Source organism: Miscanthus floridulus, chromosome 14, assembly GCF_019320115.1.
Source record: "Miscanthus floridulus cultivar M001 chromosome 14, ASM1932011v1, whole genome shotgun sequence".
NCBI classification, from domain to species: domain Eukaryota; kingdom Viridiplantae; phylum Streptophyta; class Magnoliopsida; order Poales; family Poaceae; genus Miscanthus; species Miscanthus floridulus.
Genome location: NC_089593.1, coordinates 71941900 through 71962103, shown reverse-complemented (window position 1 = coordinate 71962103; position 20204 = coordinate 71941900). Strand labels below are relative to the sequence as shown.

The 20204-nt window shown below is 43.6% G+C and overlaps 1 protein-coding gene across 2 annotated transcripts; it reads left to right on the top strand.

Moving 5' to 3' along the window:
• The first annotated feature begins 16161 nt into the window (after positions 1 to 16161).
• LOC136505689 (uncharacterized) lies at positions 16162 to 19844 on the top strand. 2 transcript variants are annotated; one of them, XM_066500839.1, is made up of 3 exons: positions 16162 to 16349; positions 17351 to 18859; positions 19114 to 19844. In XM_066500839.1, the coding sequence occupies exons 2-3, from the start codon at positions 17365 to 17367 to the stop codon at positions 19611 to 19613; spliced, it is 1995 nt and encodes a 664-aa protein (XP_066356936.1). In that variant the 5' UTR covers positions 16162 to 16349; positions 17351 to 17364; the 3' UTR covers positions 19614 to 19844. The 2 variants fall into 2 exon arrangements, with proteins under 2 accessions (XP_066356936.1, XP_066356935.1); XM_066500838.1 differs by having other exon boundaries at positions 19099 to 19844.
• Positions 19845 to 20204: the final 360 nt, after the last annotated feature.

Sequence of the window (20204 nt, the reverse complement as noted above, 5' to 3'; positions counted from 1 at the left end):
AGAATCTTTCCACGACCTCCTCGTGGGAGAGTCGGGGTCGCCCTCCGACTCTGACTCCAACGGGGGGAGTCATCACCCTTCTCGTGAATGTTTCATGGCAGGTACCCCGAAATACTAAGCCTATTGGGCGAGTCATGACTTGGGCTAGTGCCGAGCAGATCTAACAAGGCCTCTAGTTCACACGTCTAGGCAGCCAAAAAACAACAGATAGCCAGATAGGCACTTCCTCTTCGACCGGCCGGCGGAGGCGGAGGCGGCTCGCCGGTCCTTTAGACCGTCACGCCGCCAGCTACCTGTGGCCGGCCCGGCCCGGCCCCAGTCTCCCACCCCACTGTGATGACAGGTCCGCCCCGTACACAAGTACCTTCAATTCCATACACGGATAAGTACATAGGAGTATACAGCTTACCATGTCCATGTAGTACTATTTTTAGTAAGGGTAGGTATAAACATGCAAACTTTTTCAAATATCGTACTTCCGTGATTTAGAAATTTTTGAAACAATGCAAATCCATAGTGCATCAATATACGTACTTTGTTGCAAAAGTTGAAGTTCAAACTCAATCTAGAAAAATTCATCGAAACATAACAAAACTTTTAAATGATTTAGGACAGAGATAATACAATAATGTTCTCGGCATCACGTAGTCAACCGACGCACTCGACTCGAGATCGGATCAAGGTCTGTCCAAACATCAACGTGATTGCGCACATGATGTTAAATATTCACTGTACTGCTTCTGCACTAAGTATAGATATACCATTTCCCTTCAAAGAAAAAGTACAGATATACCATTACCACAACTGTAGAGTTGAGAGAAGTGGCATAAACAAATAGCAGAAAGCACTCTATAGTGTAGGGTAACTGGCTTGTTAATTGTCTCCACGTGAGAAGCGCATGGTTATGGTTTGTCAACGAGTGAGACAGATTTAGATGGAGATGAGATGGGAGGTCGGTGGGTTCAGTTCAGCTGATTCCATCTGTCCTGTCTAATCACATTTTCATTTTCTACGCAGTTTAATGGGTTGGCTAGATGGAGATGATGGGGCCGTTTAGCTTTGCACACATGGGCTCGGTCTATGCACCCGTAGCGGTGATGTCATGAGGTCGGTGGGTTGGGGTTCAGTTCAGCACCGTTGATAGCTTTTGTTATGTGCACTGTACTTTTTACGAAGATGGGTTGTTCCACGAATTCCTGAATAATAAAAGGCTTATCAAAATGGGAAAAATAACCCCAAAAAGGTCATGCTAGCGCCTGAAATTCCAGACGCCCACGCACCCACGTGCAACTACGCCAGCCCGCGTGCTTTTCACGCCACGCCTGCAGCTGCTGGGCCGTGCGGGCTGCTGTTGTGCCTGCTGGCTTGCTGCCCCCCGAGCGTGTTACTGTTGTTGTGCCCGCGCTTGTTGCTGTTGGGTCCACGTGTGCTGCTGTTGCGTTTGCATGGGAGAGCATGTGCGTAGGGCCCACCTAGCTTCATGCAAGAGAGAGAGGGTGGGAGCACACACGCATACCTATGTTGACCCCCGCTGCGTGCTCCATCGTGGGGGACCAAGCCTGGTGGTGCAGGGACGCCTAGTTCTGCGTCATGCGCGCATGCACTTTGACTATAGAGTGCTCGACCATTTGGGCACTGACCGTCCATTGTGTGCACGCCCAACTATTAGGGCTGGCCTGCATGACAGAGATAGGCAACGCTGGAGGGTACGTGCAGCGCGTGCATGCCCGCGAGTCAGAGTGCGTGGGAAGAAGCACCTGCTGCAACATACTGAAAACCAGGTGAAAAAATTAAAACATATGTTTGCAACATATGTGTATAACCACTGCAACATATGCAACATCTAGATAAAACACTTGCAAGATATATCAGAAATATGTGAAACATTTGGAACATACACTTGCAACATACGTGTATAGCCACTGCAACATATGCAACATCCAGATAAAAACATGCACCATTCAGATAAAACAGCTGAAATATTTAAAAGACACATATAACATATGTGTATAACCACTGCAACATATGCAATATTCAGATAAAACACTTGCAACATATGTTTGAAATAGCTGAAACACTTGAAACATATACTTGCAACACACGTGCATAGTCATTGCAACATATGCAACACTAGATCTGACGCATGAAACATATGGTTGCAATATGTGTTCATCTACTTGTTGTCGTCCAATAAAAGCTCGTTGACGTGGACGTGGGGGAGCGCAGCGCGAGGCAAAGGGGGGGGGGTGCGTGGCACGAGGCGGGATCGGCGTGAAACGGGAGGTGCAGGGGCGCGAGGCGCGAAGCGGGTCCGGCGCCATGCGCAAGGGGCATGGCACGAGAAGGTTCCATCCAGTGGAAGCATTCATTTTTTTTAAATAATGGGTCGATCAAACCTGGTCCTCAAACCTAGTGAAGATGCATGTCCGGTCGGGCCAAACGCTCAGCAGAGAGCATTACCAAAATTAAAACTACTAACAAAGTTACGCAAGAAATTTGAATATTAAATCACTTGCCCTAAATACTCTGAGTTGTTTGAGAAATAATAACATCGACCTTCCAAAGGTCTTCATAGATCTCTGTATGACCAAAAAAAATCTACTAACTACAAATGCGAAGCAAATATATGTATCTTGTTGGTGTCATTTATCTTTATTCGGATCATATTTTTCTATCTACGGAGAGACCGAGGGACGTACTAAGAGCATCTCCAAGAGATTCTCTATATCATTCCTGAATGCTAGGAATATAGATTTTAGTAAAAAACTACCCTCCAATAACCTCTCTAAATGGTCATCCAAATATAGCCATCTTCTTTCTGGATTTTTCGCTAGCAAAAAATAGACGACGAGAATGACTCTCTAGAGTGCGCATGAAAAATAGAAAAACTATTGGAAAGTAAAAAGATATAGAAAACGATTTTTATGTAAATGACTCTCCAAATAATGATTTAGAGAGTGAGATTTAGAAAGGCTCTTGGAGATGCTCTAAGGACCTCCTAATAAATGACACGGATAAGGGACATTGATTGTGTGTTTGTGATCAACCTGTGTGGTTTCTCGACAAGGAAAAATTCACTAGCTACACACTTTTTTGTGTGTAAGTGAAAGGTCCTAATGGCTAGAAAGGGGTGAATAGCCTATTTAAAAATTTCTACAACAACACTTAACAAACCGGTTAGACAATTATAAGGCGAAGCGAGTGTTGCGCTAGCTTACTAAAAATGCAAGCCACCTACCATAATTCTAGTTTATATAGATTCTATCCACACAATGGCTATGACACTACACTAAGTTAGTGTGCTCTCAAAAGCTAACTAAAGAGCCACACTAACCAAACTAACAAGCTCTCACAACTAGCTATACTAAAGAGCTTGACAACTAGTTTGTGGTAATGTAAAGAGAGTGAGCAATTTGTTTATACCGCCGTGTCGAAGAAAAAACCAATCAATCACAAGAATGAATACCAATGAAGACCAATCATCTCGGAATCAAATGATGAATACAATGATTTTTTACCGAGGTTCACTTGCTTGTCGGCAAGCTACTCCTTGTTGTGGCCATTCACTCACTTGGAGGTTCACGCGCTAATTGGCATCACACGCCAAACCCTCAATAGGGTGCCGCACAACCAACACAAGATGAGGATCACACAAGCCACGAGCAATTCACCAGAGTACCTTTTGGTTCTCTGCCGAGGAAAGGTCAAGAACCCCACACAATCACTACGATCGGAGCCAGAGACAATCACCACCCTTCGCTCGACGATCCTCGCTGCTCCAAGCCGTCTAGGTGGCGGCAATCAAGAGTAACAAGCGAATCCCACAGCGAAACACGAACACCAAGTGCCTCTAGATGTAAACACTCAAGTAATGCACTTAGATTCTCTCTCTCAATCTCACAAAGATGATGAATCAATGATGGAGATGAGTAGGAGGGCTTTGGCTAAGCTCACAAGATTGCTATGTCAATGCAAAAGTCCAAGAGAGTGAGCTTGAGCCGGCCATGAGGCTTAAATAGAAGGCCCCATGAAATAGAGCCGTTGTACCCCTTCACTGGACATAGCGCGGGGTGACCGGACGCTCCGGTCCGATTGACCGGACGATGGCCCTCAGCGTCCGATCATGTGATATATACCACGTGTCCCCTGCTTCAAATACTATTTGTCAGATTTCAATGGTCATCTATTGACCGGACATAGCGCACAAACTGACCGGACGCTCAGCCTCCAGCGTCCGGTCGTTTCCAGTAAGGTTCTAGAAACGAATTTCTTCGACCGGACGTGTCCGGTCATGCTTGATCGGACCGCGCCAGCGTCCGGTCTCACAGTGACTTTCTTCTGCGCTGCCAAACAACAGGACCGGACGCTGGACCTCAACGTCCGGTCAGTCCAAGACCTAGCGTCCGATCATTTAACTGACGCCAGCGTCTTCGCTGTTACAACTGACCGGACGTGCTGGTCCCTCTAAGACCAGCGTCCAGTCACTTTGTGACCAGCGAGACCAACTCCTTTTCACCTCTATCTTCTCCACCCTTGCTCAAATGTGCCAACCACCAAGTGTATCACCTTGTGCACATATGTTAGCATATTTTCACAAACATTTTCAAGGGTGTTAGCACTCCACTAGATCCTAAATGCATATGCAATGAGTTAGAGCATCTAGTGGCACTTTGATAACCGCATTTCGATACGAGTTTCACTCCTCTTAATAGTACGACTATCAAACCTAAATGTGATCACACTCTCTAAGTGTCTTGATCACCAAAACAAAATAGCTCCTACAATTTATACCTTTGCCTTGAGCCTTTTGTTTTTCTCTTTCTTCTTTTCAAGTCCAAGCACTTGATCATCACCATGGCATCACTATTGTCATGTCATGATCTTCATTTGCTTCACCACTTGGAATGTGCTACCTATCTCATGATCACTTGATAAACTAGGTTAGCACTTAGGGTTTCATCAATTTACCAAAACCAAATTAGAGCTTTTAATCTCTCCCTTTTTGGTAATTGATGACAACCCTTACGCAAAGATATGAATTGAAATTCAATTGAATCCATGTTGCTTGCCCAAGCATTTTTACCATTTGTAAAAGGATATGGACAAGTTTCATAAACCCCAAAAGGTAGCAATTGCTCCCCCTACATATGTGCTAAGAGTTTGGATAGTAGCTTGCACATATGCTTATATAGGAAATATAGGAGACAATGTCTACCAAGTGATGCTAAGGTATAAAAGATGGACCTTTGAAGCGTGATATTAATCGGAGTGCACCAATATACCATCCTTAGCATCATGGTTAGCTTGATACCACTTGGAAACAACACTTTGGAAATGAAATCTTACAACTAGCATACATCACACAAGCATGGATATTTTAAATTTAGAACTTATGTCATGCAAGCAAACATATGAGATGCACATTCAAATGCACCATACAAGTTCATGAGCTTGCTCCCCCTACTTGTGTGCTCAAAATGTTAATTGATCCCTTTCTATTGTCATATCTCTCCCCCTTTGTTGTCTTTTCACCATCTTAGTACACTAATATATCTTTTGTCTTTCTCCCCATGTACTAATATCTTTGTTATTTCTTCCCCTATCACTTATATCTTTGTTTCTCTCTCCCTTTGTCATCAATAACCACAAAGACTTAAAATGTAGATAATACCATTTGTAGGGTCAAGATTATCAATGTCAATCAATGGGGTGAGGATCATTTTCCCAAATTGTTTGGTTCAAACTAGAATATTTACCAAAAATATTTAACTCGGTTTGATCCAAGGACAAGCTTCTTCACACCTCTAAATAAGGGTTATCTTGTACCATGTTGAGTTAAACACTTAGAGCTCATTTTCTAGATTAAACACTAAGTTGACAAGCCCATAAACATGTCATATGCTACCACTAGATCAAGTCAAGCATAGAAGCAATAGTGGTACCATACAATCATCAAATTCATTTGATTTTCATGAATGAGCCTAATAAAATGGAAAGATGTCTAGATGCACTAAACATGTCCTTAGCAACAATGTATCCCATGCCAATCAACTTTTACCTTGGTTAGCTCGAAGGAGAGGCATGTCATATAAGTGGGGGGGTGCATCAACACATATTTGAGAAATCTAATATGTTCAACTCATTTCTTAGCTTACAAAACCTTTTCGCATCCAATGGCTTGGTGAATATATCGACAAGTTGATCTTCGGTGCCCACACTCTTAATGCAAATGTCCCATTTTTATTGGTGATCTCTTATGAAATGGTGGCGGACATCAATATGCTTTGTTCTTGCATGTTGAACCGGATTGTTGGTTAACTTGATTGTACTCTCATTGTCATATAGCAATGACACTTTCTTGAACTTGATTCCAAAATTATTTAAAGTGGCCTTCATCCAAAGTATTTGTGCACAACAACTACCGGTGGATATGTATTCAGCTTCGGCGGTTGATAATGCAATACTATTTTGCTTCTTTGATGACCATGAAACAAATGATCTTCCCAACAATTGATATATGCCCGAGGTGCTTTTTCTTTCAACCTTATATCCCGCATAATCTGAGTTGGAGTAACCAACTAGCTCAAACTTTGCTTCTTTGGGATACCACAAACCAATATTTGGTGTATGCTTCAAGTACCTCAATATTCTTTTTATAGCCTTCAAATGACTTTCTCTTGGTGAGGATTGAAATCTTGCACATATGCACACACTAAACATGGCATCAGGCCTTGATGTGGTCATATAGAGTAGGCTTCCAATCATAGACCGATATAATTTTTGATGCACCATGTTGCCACTCGCATCACTATCCAAGTTACCATTTGTTCTCATTGGTGTGCTAATGACTTTGCTATCACTCATGCCAAACTTCTTGATCATGTCCTTGATATACTTGCCTTGACTCACAAAAATACTATTTTTCAATTGCTTGATTTGAAGATCAAGGAAGTAACTTAACTCTCCAATCATGGACATCTCAAACTCTTTAGCTATCATCTTTCCAAACTCATCATAAAAGTCTTGATTGGTTGATCCAAATATGATGTCATCAACATAGATTTGCAACATAAATAAATCTTTTCCAATCTTCTTGATAAAAAGAGTGGTGTCAACCTTGCCCATCATGAACCCTTTAGAGAGTAGGAAGTCCCTCAATCTCTCATACCATGCTCTAGGTGCTTACTTCAAGCCATACAATGCCTTCTTCAACTTATACACATGGTCAGGCTTCTTGTCATCTTCAAAACCGGGAGGTTGTTCAACATATACTTCTTCATTGATGTAACCATTGAGAAATGCACTCTTAACATCCATTTGATAGAGTTTGATATTGTGGGCACAAGCATAGGCTAGCAAGATCCTTATTACTTCCAATCTAGCAACCAGGGCATATATTTCTCATAAGTCAAGACCTTCAACTTGTGTATAGCCTTATGCTACCAATCTTGCTTTGTTCCTTACTAATATTCTATCTTGATCTTGCTTGTTTCTAAATACCTATTTGGTTCCAACCACATTGTGTCTCTTTGGTCTCTCTACTAATTCCCATACTTGATTTCTTGTAAAGTTATTCAATTCTTTATACATAGCATTCACCCAATCAACATCCTTCAATGCTTCATCTATCTTCTTTGGTTCAATGGATGACACAAATGAGAAATGCTCACAAAATGAAGCCAATCTTGATCTAGTTTGTACACCTCTAGAAATATCACCAATGATAGTGTCCAATGGATGATCCCTTGCAATATTGGTTGGTTAGAGGATTAGAACTTGATTGCTTGTACTTGCTTGATCATTGGGTTGAGATGATGTACTAGCCACTTGATCTTGTTCGTTGTCATGGGAGCCACTTGTATTAACTTGATTTGTATCATCTTGCACATTTGAGTTAGAGAGCACTTGTACTTGATCATCTTCATCATCATTCACTTGCCTAGGCCTTAATTCACCAACATCCATGTTCTTCATGGCATTTGAAAGTTGAATGCCTCTAACATCTTCCAAGTTCCCATTCTCTACTTATGAACCCTTGGTTTCATCAAATTCAACATCATGAACTTCCTCAAGAGTACCACTATCCAAATTCCAAACTCTATATGCTTTGCTTGTAGTGGAGTAGCCAAGTAGGAATCCTTCATCACATTTCTTGTCAAACTTGCCCAATCTAGTGCCTTTCTTCAAAATATAGCATTTGCAACCAAAGACCCAAAAATATGCAATGTTGGGCTTTCTATCATTGAAGAGCTCATATGGTGTCTTCTCTTTCAATCGGTGACAATAGAGGCGGTTGCTACAATAGCAAGCCATGTTGATAGCTTCGGCCCAAAAGGATTGACTCACATTGTACTCACTAAGCATAGATCTTGCCATATCAATGAGTGTTCTATTCTTCCTCTCAACAAGGTCATTTGATTGAGGTGTGTACTTGGCCAAGAATTGATGTCTAATTCCAATTTCATCACACAACTCATCAATTCTAGTATTCTTGAACTTACTACTATTGTCACTTCTAACTCTCTTGATGGTTGTTTCAAACTCATTGTGAATGCCTTTGACAAATGATTTGAATGTTACAAATACATCACTTTTGTCCACTAGAAAAAATACCCATGTGTATCTAGTGTAATAATCCACTATCACAAAGCCATATTTGTTACCACCAATGCTAGTGTATTGTGTTGGCCCAAACAAGTACATGTGCAATAACTCAAATGCCTTACTAGTGCTCATCATGCTTTTCTTAGGATAGGTGTTTCCAACTTGTTTGCCGACTTGACAAGAGCTACAAAGTTTATCTTCTCAAACACAACATCTTTCAAGCCTCTAACCAAGTTATGCTTAATCAATCTATTCAATTGTTTCATTCCAACATGACCAAGCCTTTTATGCCATAACCAACCCATGCTAGACTTAGTGAACAAGTATGTAGATAATTTAGCTTCACTAGCATTAAAATCAACCAAGTATAGATTCTCATATCTAAAGCCTTTGAAGATCAAATTAGAGCCATCTACACTTATGATCTCTACGTCATCTACCCCAAATATGCATTTGAATCCAAGATCACACAGTTGAGCCATGGATAGCAAATTGAAGTTCAAGCTCTCTACTAGCAACACATTGGATATGCTCATGTCATTTGATATTATAATCTTACCAAGCCCTTTGACCTTGCCTTTGCCATTGTCACCAAATGTGATATTATCATAACCATCATTGCCATTGGTGTTGATTGAGTTGAACATTCTTGCATCACCGGTCATGTGTTGAGTGTACCCACTATCAAGAACCCAATGCCTTCCTCTGGCTTTGTAATTGACCTACAAAAGAAGATCAATTCGTTTTAGGTACTCAAACTTGCTTGGGTCCTTGAAGGTTAGTCACTAAGCTCTTTGGTACCCAAATGACTTTCTTCTTTGAGCTCATCCATGGTTTACTAATGAACTTAGCCTTCACACCATTTGTACCCTTAGTAATCACATAGAAAGAATCAAGCTTAATGGAGGATACATTAGCATTCTTGCTTTTGTTCTTGCATTCATGCTCTTTATGACCAACTTGCTTGCAACTAGTGTAAAACCGACTATTGTTCTTCACAAAACTAGTTTTGTAAGGAGCAAAGGCCGCCTTGCCTTTCTTGAGGGTATAGCCCAATTCCTCTTTATAGAGAGAAGCTCTTTGGCTACCCAAGCATATAAGCAAGCGGTCCTCACCACCATACGCCTTAGCCAAGGTGTGAGTGAGCTTATTGACCTCCTTCTTGAGGTTCTCATTCTCAACCACTAGTGAGGCATCACAAGTGAGACCATCACTACTAGATGAGGTAGAAGTAGACGTACTACAAGAAGGGTTAGTGGGAGCAACAATGATAGGCATAGATAAAGATTCTTCAATTATATCATAAGTTAAACCTACATTACAAGTTTCAACATGCTTCTTTTTATTTTGCTCATCAAGCAAAGAGGAATGAGCCTTTTTAAGCTTTTTGTGAGTCTTGCCAAGCTTCTCATTGGCTTCTGCTAGCCTCTCATGAGAAGCATTGAGCTCATCAAAGGCTTGCTTAAGGGCTTTTAGTTCCTTACGCAAGCTTTTGCATTCCATTCTCTTGATGTCAAAGTGTTCTCTAGCATCTTCTAGCATGTCAAATAGTTCATCTTTAGTAGGTTCATCATCATTACTATCACTATAATTTTTATCTTCATGTTCTTCATCACTTTCAGCATCACTAGTTTGTACCTTAGTGGCCTTAGCCATGAAGCATGATGAAGAGTCGAAGAGAGAAGGCTTCTCATTGATAGCAATGCTTGCAAGTGCCTTCTTCTTGGTGGTCTTGTCATCATCACTATCATCATCATCACTTGAGGAAGCATCACTATCCTAAGTGACCACATATGAACCACCCTTCTTCTTCTTGAAGGTCATCTTGTCCTTCTTTTTCTTTTCCTTCTTCTTGTTCTTCTTCTTGTCATCATCATTGTCGCTATTGTATGGACATTGAGCAACAAGATGATCTTTGCTTCCACACTTGAAGCACCTTCTTGACTCTTCTTTGTTCTTGGATGAAGACTTCTTTCTTCTAGGACGGTAGCCCTTCTTCACCATGAACTTGCCAAATCTCTTAACAAAGAGAGCCATCTTCTCATCATCATCATCATCATCCCATGAATCATCTTCTTCACTAGATGTTTCTTGCTTAGCTTTGCCCTTGGATGATGTGGCCTTGAATGCCACACTCTTCTTCTTCTCATCTTTCTTCTCCTTCTTTTCTTCCTTCTCATCTTCATCTCTATATGTATCATTGGTCATGATGTCTCCCAACACTTGGTTTGGTGTCATGGTGTCCAAACCACTCCTCACTAGAATAGTGACCAATGTGCCAAATCTTGAAGGTAAGCATCTTAAGAACTTGTGGGAGAAGTCCTTGTTCTTCACCTCTTCTCCAAGTGCTTTGAGATCATTGACAAGCACTTGAAGCCTATGGAACATCTCTGGCATACTCTCATCCTCCTTCATCTTGAAGCTTGCAAACTTCTCTTTGAGAATGTATGCCTTTGCACCTTTCACGGCTTGAGTGCCTTCAAATAATTCTTCCAACTTCTTCCATGCCTCATGAGCTCTCTCAATGTTCTTGATTTGCTCAAATGTTCTCTCATCCAAAGCATCATGGATGGCACTAAAAGCAATATCATTATTTTGGAGTAGCATTTCTTCGGCGGCGGTGGGAGCCTCTTCATCCTCAATCTCAATTTTGGTCTCCACCACCTTCCAAACCTTCCTATTGATTGACTTGATATAAGTTGTCATCTTAGCTTTCCAATAGGGATAATTTGAGCCATCAAATTGGGGTGGCTTCTTGGTGTTGTTGATTTGAGCCATTTTTACACCGAAGGTTGTTAAGCCTCAAATCACGGTGACCTTGGCTCTAATACCACTTGAAAGGTCCTAATGGCTAGAGGGGGGTGAATAGCCCATTTAAAAATTTCTACAACAACACTTAACAAACCGGTTAGACAATTATGAGGCAAAGCGAGTATTGCGCTAGCCTACTAAAAATGCAAGCCACCTACCACAATTCTAGTTTATATAGATTCTATCGACACAATGGCTATGACACTACACTAAGTTAGTGTGCTCTCAAAAGCTAACTAAAGAGCCACACTAACTAAACCAACAAGCTCTCACAACTAGCTACACTAAAGAGCTTGATAACTAGTTTGTGGTAATATAAAGAGAGTGAGCAGTTTGTTTATACCGCCGTGTCGACGAAAAAACCAATCAATCACAAGAATGAATACCAATGAAGACCAATCACCTTAGAATCAAATGATGAACACAATGATTTTTTTCCGAGGTTCACTTGCTTGCCGGCAAGCTACTCCTCGTTGTGGCGATTCACTCACTTGGAGGTTCACGTGCTAATTGGCATCACGCGCCAAACCCTCAATAGGGTGCCGCACAACCAACACAAGATGAGGATCACACAAGCCATGAGCAATTCACTAGAGTACCTTTTGGCTCTCTGCCGGGGAAAGGTCAAGAACCCCTCACAATCACCATGATAGGAGCCGGAGACAATCACCACCCTCCGCTCGACGATCCTCGCTGCTCCAAGCCATCTAGGTGGCAGCAACCACCAAGAGTAACAAGCGAATCCCATAGCGAAACACGAACACCAAGTGCCTCTAGATGCAAACACTCAAGCAATGCACTTGGATTCTCTCCCAATATCACAAAGATGATGAATCAATGATGGAGATGAGTGGGAGAGCTTTGGCTAAGCTCACAAGGTTGCTATGTCAATGCAAAAGGCCAAGAGAGTGAGCTTGAGCCGGCCATGGGGCTTAAATAGAAGCCCCCACGAAATAGAGCTGTTGTACCCCTTCACTGGGCATAGCGCGGGGTGACCGGATGCTCTGGTCCGATCGACCGGACGCTGGCCCTCAGCGTCCGTTTATGTGATACACACCACGTGTCCCCTGCTTCAAATATTGTTCGTCAGATTTCAACAGTCATCTATTGACCGGACGCAGTGCACAAACTGATCGGACGCTCAGCCTCCAGCGTCCGATCTATTCTAGTAAGGTTTTAGAAACGAATTTCTTCGACCAGACACGTCCGGTCATGCTTAACCGAACCCTGCCAGTGTCCGGTCTCACAGTGACTTTCTTCTACGCTGCCCAACAACAAGACCGGACGCTGGACCTCAACGTCCGATCAGTCCAAGACCCAGCATCCGGTCGTTTAACCGACGCTAGCATCTTCACTATTACAACTGACTGAACGCGCTGGTCCCTCTAAGACTAGTGTCCAGTCACTTTGTGACCAGCGAGACCAACTCCTTTTCACCTCTATCTTCTCCACCCTTGCTCAAATGTGCCAACCACCAAATGTATCACCTTGTGCACATGTGTTAGCATATTTTCACAAACATTTTCAAGGGTGTTAGCACTCCACTAGATCCTAAATGCATATGCAATGAGTTAGAGCATCTAGTGGCACTTTGATAACCATATTCCGATACGAGTTTCACTCCTCTTAATAGTACGACTATCAAACCTAAATGTGATCACACTCTCTAAGTGTCTTGATCACCAAAATAAAATAGCTCCTACAATTTATACCTTTGTCTTGAGCCTTTTGTTTTTCTCTTTCTTCTTTTCAAGTCTAAGCACTTGATCATCACCATGGCATCATCATTGTCATGTCATGATCTTCATTTGCTTCACCACTTGGAATGTGCTACCTATCTCATGATCACTTGATAAACTAGGTTAGCACTTAGGGTTTCATCAATTTACCAAAACCAAATTAGAGCTTTCAGTAAGAAGTACTTCTTTCTTGATAGGATTAAGTCCACTTTTGGCCTCTCAACTATCGTGTCTGTCTGATTTTAACCCCCAACTACAAAACCGTCTAATGTTGGTACCTTAACTGTCAAAACCATTCACTTGTAGCACTTGGGCGCAGAAGAGGCGGTTTTGTCTAGCGTGGAATGGGTTTGACCATGCCACGTTGTCATTGATCGCCACGTATAAGCACCGTCCTAACCCTAGTTCAACATTTTTCTCTCTCCTCTCATTTGTATCAGACACCGGCGGCGTCCCCTGCTTCATCCTCTTCCCCCAGGCGGCTTCCCCACTGGCAGCGATTCCATCCTCTGCCCCTAGGCGACTTCCCCATCGTGGAGGCAGACGCGACGGCTTCCCCATCACGACGACGACTGTAATGGCCCTCCACCACCTCGATGGAGACTGCGGCGGCCGTCCCGACCCCTACCCCGATGGCGGTCGAGGTGGCGCTCTAGGCCAGCACGGATGGAGCACCTCGGTAGTGGCGCAGCCTAGCCCGCGCTCATGGCTCCACCCATGGCGGCGACGCTAACCTTCCTCAGCGGCGACACCACCCTCCCCACCCCCAATCCACCTATGGAGTCGGGCCCTTGTACTATTAGTGGCGGTGGCCTAGGATGAGGTGCGCCCGCGCACGGTGCCCAGGCGGTCGGCCTTCCCCAGCTCCCTTGCCGGCGTATCCCGCGAATCCATCGAGGAGGCTATGGATCCCACGGCATCTTCATCCTCCCCTTCGGCGGCGGCGCGGCCCAACCTGTGAGCACGGCATCCCTCGGTAGGCCCCTTGGTGGATCCGGCCACGACGTCCCCTCGCCGGATTCAGCTACGATGACGGCGCCCTCACACCTCCCAGCTGTGACGTCTTTGGTTCTACATCGGCGGCGGCGGCCCCACTCCTCATCCACGATGACGGCAGCGACGTCTCGTGCACAGCACTAGTGGCATCGGCGGCGGTAACGCCTCATCCAAGGCACCTGCGGCAGCGATACCTCATCCACGGCACTGGCGGCGGCAGACACCCGTCGGCCGTGGCAGTGCGTCCTCACCCGTCGGCCATGGCGGGCCTCGGCAACCTTCCTCACACGTTGACTGCAACGTTCTTTGCACGGCAGCATCCCTCCCACGACGGTTGAGCATGGTGGCGCGGGTGAGCCGACGGTTGCGCTTCTCCAAGATGCAAGCATCACGGGTGGAGCTACTCTCGCTGACGCAACAAGTCTCCCCGAATTTAATCACGGTTGCGTCCTACGTGGCGGTCAATGCCAGCGTGGCATGGTCAAACCCGTTTCACGCTGCACAAAACCGCCTCTTTCGCGTCCAGGTGCTACAAGTGAACGGTTTTGACAGTTAGGGTACCAACACTAGACGGTTTTGTAGTTGGGGGTTAAAATCCGACGAACACGATAGTTGAGAGGCCAAAAGTGGACTTAATCCTTCTTGATATAATATTATACTGTTTTCTCAATGCTGGCCTAAGGTCTTTACCTTTCCAAGTAATAAAAATTTGACTTTGCAAAAGATCAAGAAAGGGTGCTTTACATCGTCTGTTCCATCTGCCTTTACCAATATATATACAACTATATAAGGTGTTCATCAGTTCCAGTAATTGAAACAGCTATTACTTGGTTTACCGGCCACCTCGGAACATGATCAATGGTCAATGGATATAAATTTGGGGCTCTCCAATGTACTCTTCAGCAAAGCCTTACATATCTCTAATTGTCACATAATATTCCACGTGGCTTTTAAATAGCTTTGAATACCTCCCTGTCAAAACAGACACAGAGTTTTCTTTAGGCTATTATTATAGGATAGGCTAAATACAAGAGAACTTCTCAAAAGAAAAAATATGGAGCTGCCAAGTTTTCATCATGTCTTATGCTCAGAAGTTTTTTTAAAAATTTCTAGGGCTGCGAGCTGCTGGAGATTTATATATATATATATATATATATATATATATATTTTAAAACAACTGGCTGCCCTTTCTTCATGAAAATCTTACTCTCTCCGTTTTAAATTATAAATCGCTTTGATTTTTTTATACATCGAATTTACTATGTATCTAGATATATGCTATGTCTAAATACATAACAAATTCGATGTACTAAAAAAGCCAAAACGAGACTTATAATTTCGAATAGAGGAAGTAGTTCTTATGAGTTGAAGTATCTGGACAACACACAATGACTTCATATTTGAACAAAGTGCAACCATCCATCTTCGAATCAAATGTAGGTTCAAGGAACAAACTGCCCTAGTATTTCATATGGCAAAAAAAAGTTATTACCCTCTTTGTTCTTTTTTTTTTTGAGATTTTATTACCCTTTTGTTCGAGCAATGGTTACATGCTTAATTGTAATTCTAGATCTTCTTTTCTTTCTTCTTTTTTTTTGTTTCCTAAATTCTCTTGTGTAAGCGTTTGCTTCCTTTTTTTCCAATAAAATTTTCAATAATAGGTAAACATTCTCACGCATCCCCTTACATTCAAGCCCGTACTGGATCCAACTAACCCGGCTAATCAACCTCAACTCACAGACCTCAGACTTAGTCTCGTCCAAACATCCTATTTTAGGCTCTGAATTCTAACAGATATTTTTATTAAAACCAATGAAAAAAACAAAAAAAAAACATCTCCTCTCTAAACCACCGGCGCTTACACGTTTGTTGGAACCTCTAAAACCACTTTTAACTCCATCCAAAACCAAAAAACCGAAAAGCCACCGTCACAGCTCACAGGTCCATGAACCCGGTGCACGTGTCTTTTCCTCCTCACAGACAGGGTCACACCTCGCCTTCACAGACCCCTCTCCCACACTTTCCATCTCCTCATCACCCAGCGACCCCTTCCCTCTCCCTCTCCCTCTCCCTCTCCCTCTCAGCCATTCGGCGGCGGCGGCAACGGGAGCCATTCCTTCCGTCGATCGGCCTCTGCCATCGTCACGCCTGCATCTCCGAAATCTGAATCTCCATCAACTCTTCAAGGATCGGCGAGAGGTAAGGTTTACTGCCTTCTAGATACTCCTGCCTCTGGATGTCTGACGACCTGTTCCTGCGTTTTCCTGGAGATTATCGTCGCTGGTGCTCGGTTGCCTCGACGATCCGATCCGTGTTCTTGACTTTACTTTTGTCAATCCCCTGTCGATCAGAAACTATGGGTGTTTCATGTTTCGATCTTCGTTCGTGTTGGTGCGGATATATTTTCTGATGTGATTTAATTCGATGCCACTGTGTGCATAAACAAGTCTCTGTTCGTTGATTCTGGGTGAGGGATGAAAATCATTTGATGCGTATTGCTAATGTTTACTGGAAACTGAGTTGGTACTGGCGTGAACTTGGCTGCTAAACCCACAGCCACAAGCATCAGCCTACCAGCCATGTCAATGACAGATCATAATTGATTATTAATGGCACGAGTTTTGTCAAGGATCTGATTGCAATCTTTACAGTATGATAGCAGAAGGGAAATAAAAGGTTTGTATATAAAATATGGTTGCGCGATGAGCCATACTGTACTACTGTAGTAGTTACGGATTACAATACAGAGGCATATGGATGCGGATGTTCTAGACTCTGAATTGATTTTTTGTTCATTATTACGTCCTAATATATGTTTTGGGGTGGTTTCGCAATATGTTTGACTTGCACCAATAAGTAACTCGCAAACCCTTTCCATTATCAAAGATTCAACGTAGATTAGCCTTTTGGTTTAGTGGGAATTAGTTCAACTAAAGGGGAATCAACAGCTCCCTAAATGCTTCCCTGTGTACTTCTGCAACAAGTTCTATGTACTTTGCAATGAAGACCCTGAAAAGGTGCATTCAGTCATCACCAAATATAATTGGGCAATGATGGGCAACAGTTCTTTTCCTTTTTAAAGAAAAATATATACAGCTGATTTAATGTCAACACACTCCTTTTGGGCAGCTATGTGTTTGTGTTTGAGATCAGTATATCATCCTTTTTTGTGTTGCTAACGTCTGTGTCTGCAATTGCAGCGTCTGTGCTTCTAATGACTGAACCAATGATCAAAGAGGCCGTCACCTCCACTCCTGCATCAACTGAACCAAAATGCGGAGACCTCCTGATAAATTCTCCAGTAGTCATGGACGGCAGCAGCATGACACCTGACGTCAAGAGGAAGGAGAAGCCGGTCCCGCATTACCTGAGAGCATCCACGAGCTCTTGCCATGACAACTGCAAGTTTGGGATCAAGCATTCCTCTGAACCCAAGAAGTACTGGCCTGTTAGTCGCAAGCAACTGCGCCGTGCGAGCACTGGGAATCAGGAACTCGACCGGGTGCAAATCATACTACCACAGAAAAACAGACCAATAAAGGAGGACCAGAAGCTGAAGATTTCTCATGTGAAAGGTGGTAGTGGTACTGTTCCTGCTAAGCCTGAATTCATCACTCTGAAAGCACCACTTGAAAAAGTACCTGATCATTTGGAAAGCATTCCCCACGTGGAAGATTCGTCAGCTGAAGCATCTGATCTTGTTGTGGCTGAAACCCTGCCAACTGATGCTGAATGCTTCGTCGTCTCTCATGATGATGTGACAGACTGTGGAGATGGGGAGTCGTTGGATGGAGCTGAAAGCATTGAGCTGGAGATGCCATTAGCTATCCAGGACATTGATGAATCTGACGAACACATTGAGGATACCATTCTGCCTGCTGACAGTGTATGCGGAGTTGAGGGACAGTCACCTGTGCGTCCTGTGCCTGATCAATCAGAAAATGAGTGTGCAAGTTCAGAGATCAGGACTCCTCAGACTGTGATAGCCTCTGAGAAGCATGAACAAGCCAAGCTTGGGACTAAATCAGAGAGTCTGTCTAAGGGATCTGTAAAACCGAAGGCGAAGGCCACATTGAGTATGACGAGAGACAAAGGCTCAAGTAAGAAAAGTGGAAGAACACCGCATCTGACATCTACTCGTACAGCAGTTGACAGCTCCGGTGGACCAAAGACAGCAAGAAAACCTGCAGATGTTACTGCTACCACCAAGTTCAGTAACCCAGAGAGAAAATTCAGGCCTACAGTTACATCAACTGTGCAAAAAGCTAAGGAGATCAAATTTCCCTCAGCATCTAACGCGAAGGATTCATCTGCAAAACCTTCTAGGTTAGCAAAGCTAAAGGCTTCGATAACAGAAACTGCGCCATCTCCATCACTTTCTTCTGCGAAACAGACCGACAGAAAGATGTCAGGGAGCAATGTTGGCAAGAATGCCCAAATTCTTCCAAAGAAGAGAGAAGACAAAGTAAAAACTGGTACACTGAAACTGTCTCGATCATTAAACATGTCTGCCAAGTCGCTCTCGGGTGTAAAGTTGAGGACAGTCAGAAAAGAGAAAATTGCTCCCCCAATCAATAGCAGCAAGAAGGTTTCTGGAACAGAAAATTCTAGTATTGATGCTAAGGAGGCTAAGCAGAGAATTCTGAAGACGGCTTCACCAAAAGTGCGGAAACTGGAGACTAACAACAAAGAGATCGGACCTCGCAAAGGTACAAATTTACAACATTGTGCATCTCTACTCTACTCGATGCAAATATTATTCTGAAGTCTGAACTGGTGTGCATTTCTGCTTCTCTACGCAAATTTCTGAACTGAGGTGCATTTCTTCTCGTCAATGCAAGTTTATTTATTTCTTATTCTGTTCTGAAGCCAACATATACTCAGGTCTTAATCGTTGGCAAATCTTTAAATGAATTTTTTGCGCTGCACGAGAATGACAAATTTTCAGCTCCCGTTTTTACAGAAAAAATCGACACTGCAAGAATTGCAACCGCAAGGAGGCCAAAGCATGCGCCCGCCACCACCTTGAGCACCGTGATGCCTGCGCAGCCGCCTCGCAAGCTGACGTTCCGGCGGGGCAAGGTACTGAACCCCGACGAGAGCAGTGGCAGCACCCCGAGACGGCTCCGGTTCAGGCCTGCCATAGCCGCGGCAGACGCGACAGCCAGGAGCAGAGGCGGCAGGATCGCCAGCCGGAGGACCGGCGGCGGCGGCGGCGCTGCAGCGAGAGGCGCGGGTGCTGAGGTCGTCGTGCTGCGGCGGCGGCAGGACGGTAAGGAGACGAAAAAGCAGGAGCCGGGGCTGTTCAACAACGTGATCGAGGAGACGGCGAGCCGGCTCGTCGCTGAGGCGAGGAAGAGCAAGGTGAAGGCGCTTGTCGGCGCCTTTGAGACCGTCATCTCGCTGCAGGAAACCAGCAAGGCTGCTGCTCCGGCTATGGCAGCAGGTGCCGTTGTGCCATGAGCGCTTCTTGATTGATCTGCAGTGTGCGTGATCACCGTTCTTCGAAGTTTGGATTTCTTTTTTCGGTTGTTGGTGACTGTAAAAGTGGCGCTTTTGTAGTTTGCTCGTTTCTATGTAAATTGAGTTTCTTCATGGGAGCTTCCGTGCTGGATTGGTACACAAAGGAGAGCTCGTAGTACTTAAAAAAAAAAGTTCGTACAGGTTTTGTGTTTGTGCAAGGCTTGGGCATAGTACTGCAGATAAGTAAGCAAGTTACTGTATTGAGTGCTTGTTTAGTTCTCAAAAAGTTTCTCAAAAAGTGCTACAGTAGCCATCACATCGAATCTTGCGATACGTGCATGGAGCATTAAATGTAGACGAAAAAAAAACTAATTGCACAGTTTGGTTGGAAATGGCAAGACGAACGTTTTGAGTCTAATTAGTCTATGATTGAACACTAATTGCCAAATAAAAACAAAAGTGCTATAGTAGCAAAATTTCCAAAATTCGCGAACTAAACACGCACTGATTTAAAATAGCTTGTTTCAAAAGGAAATGAAAAGGATAAACCAGATTAAACTTTATGTTAAGTTACCTGATTCCTGGATATGG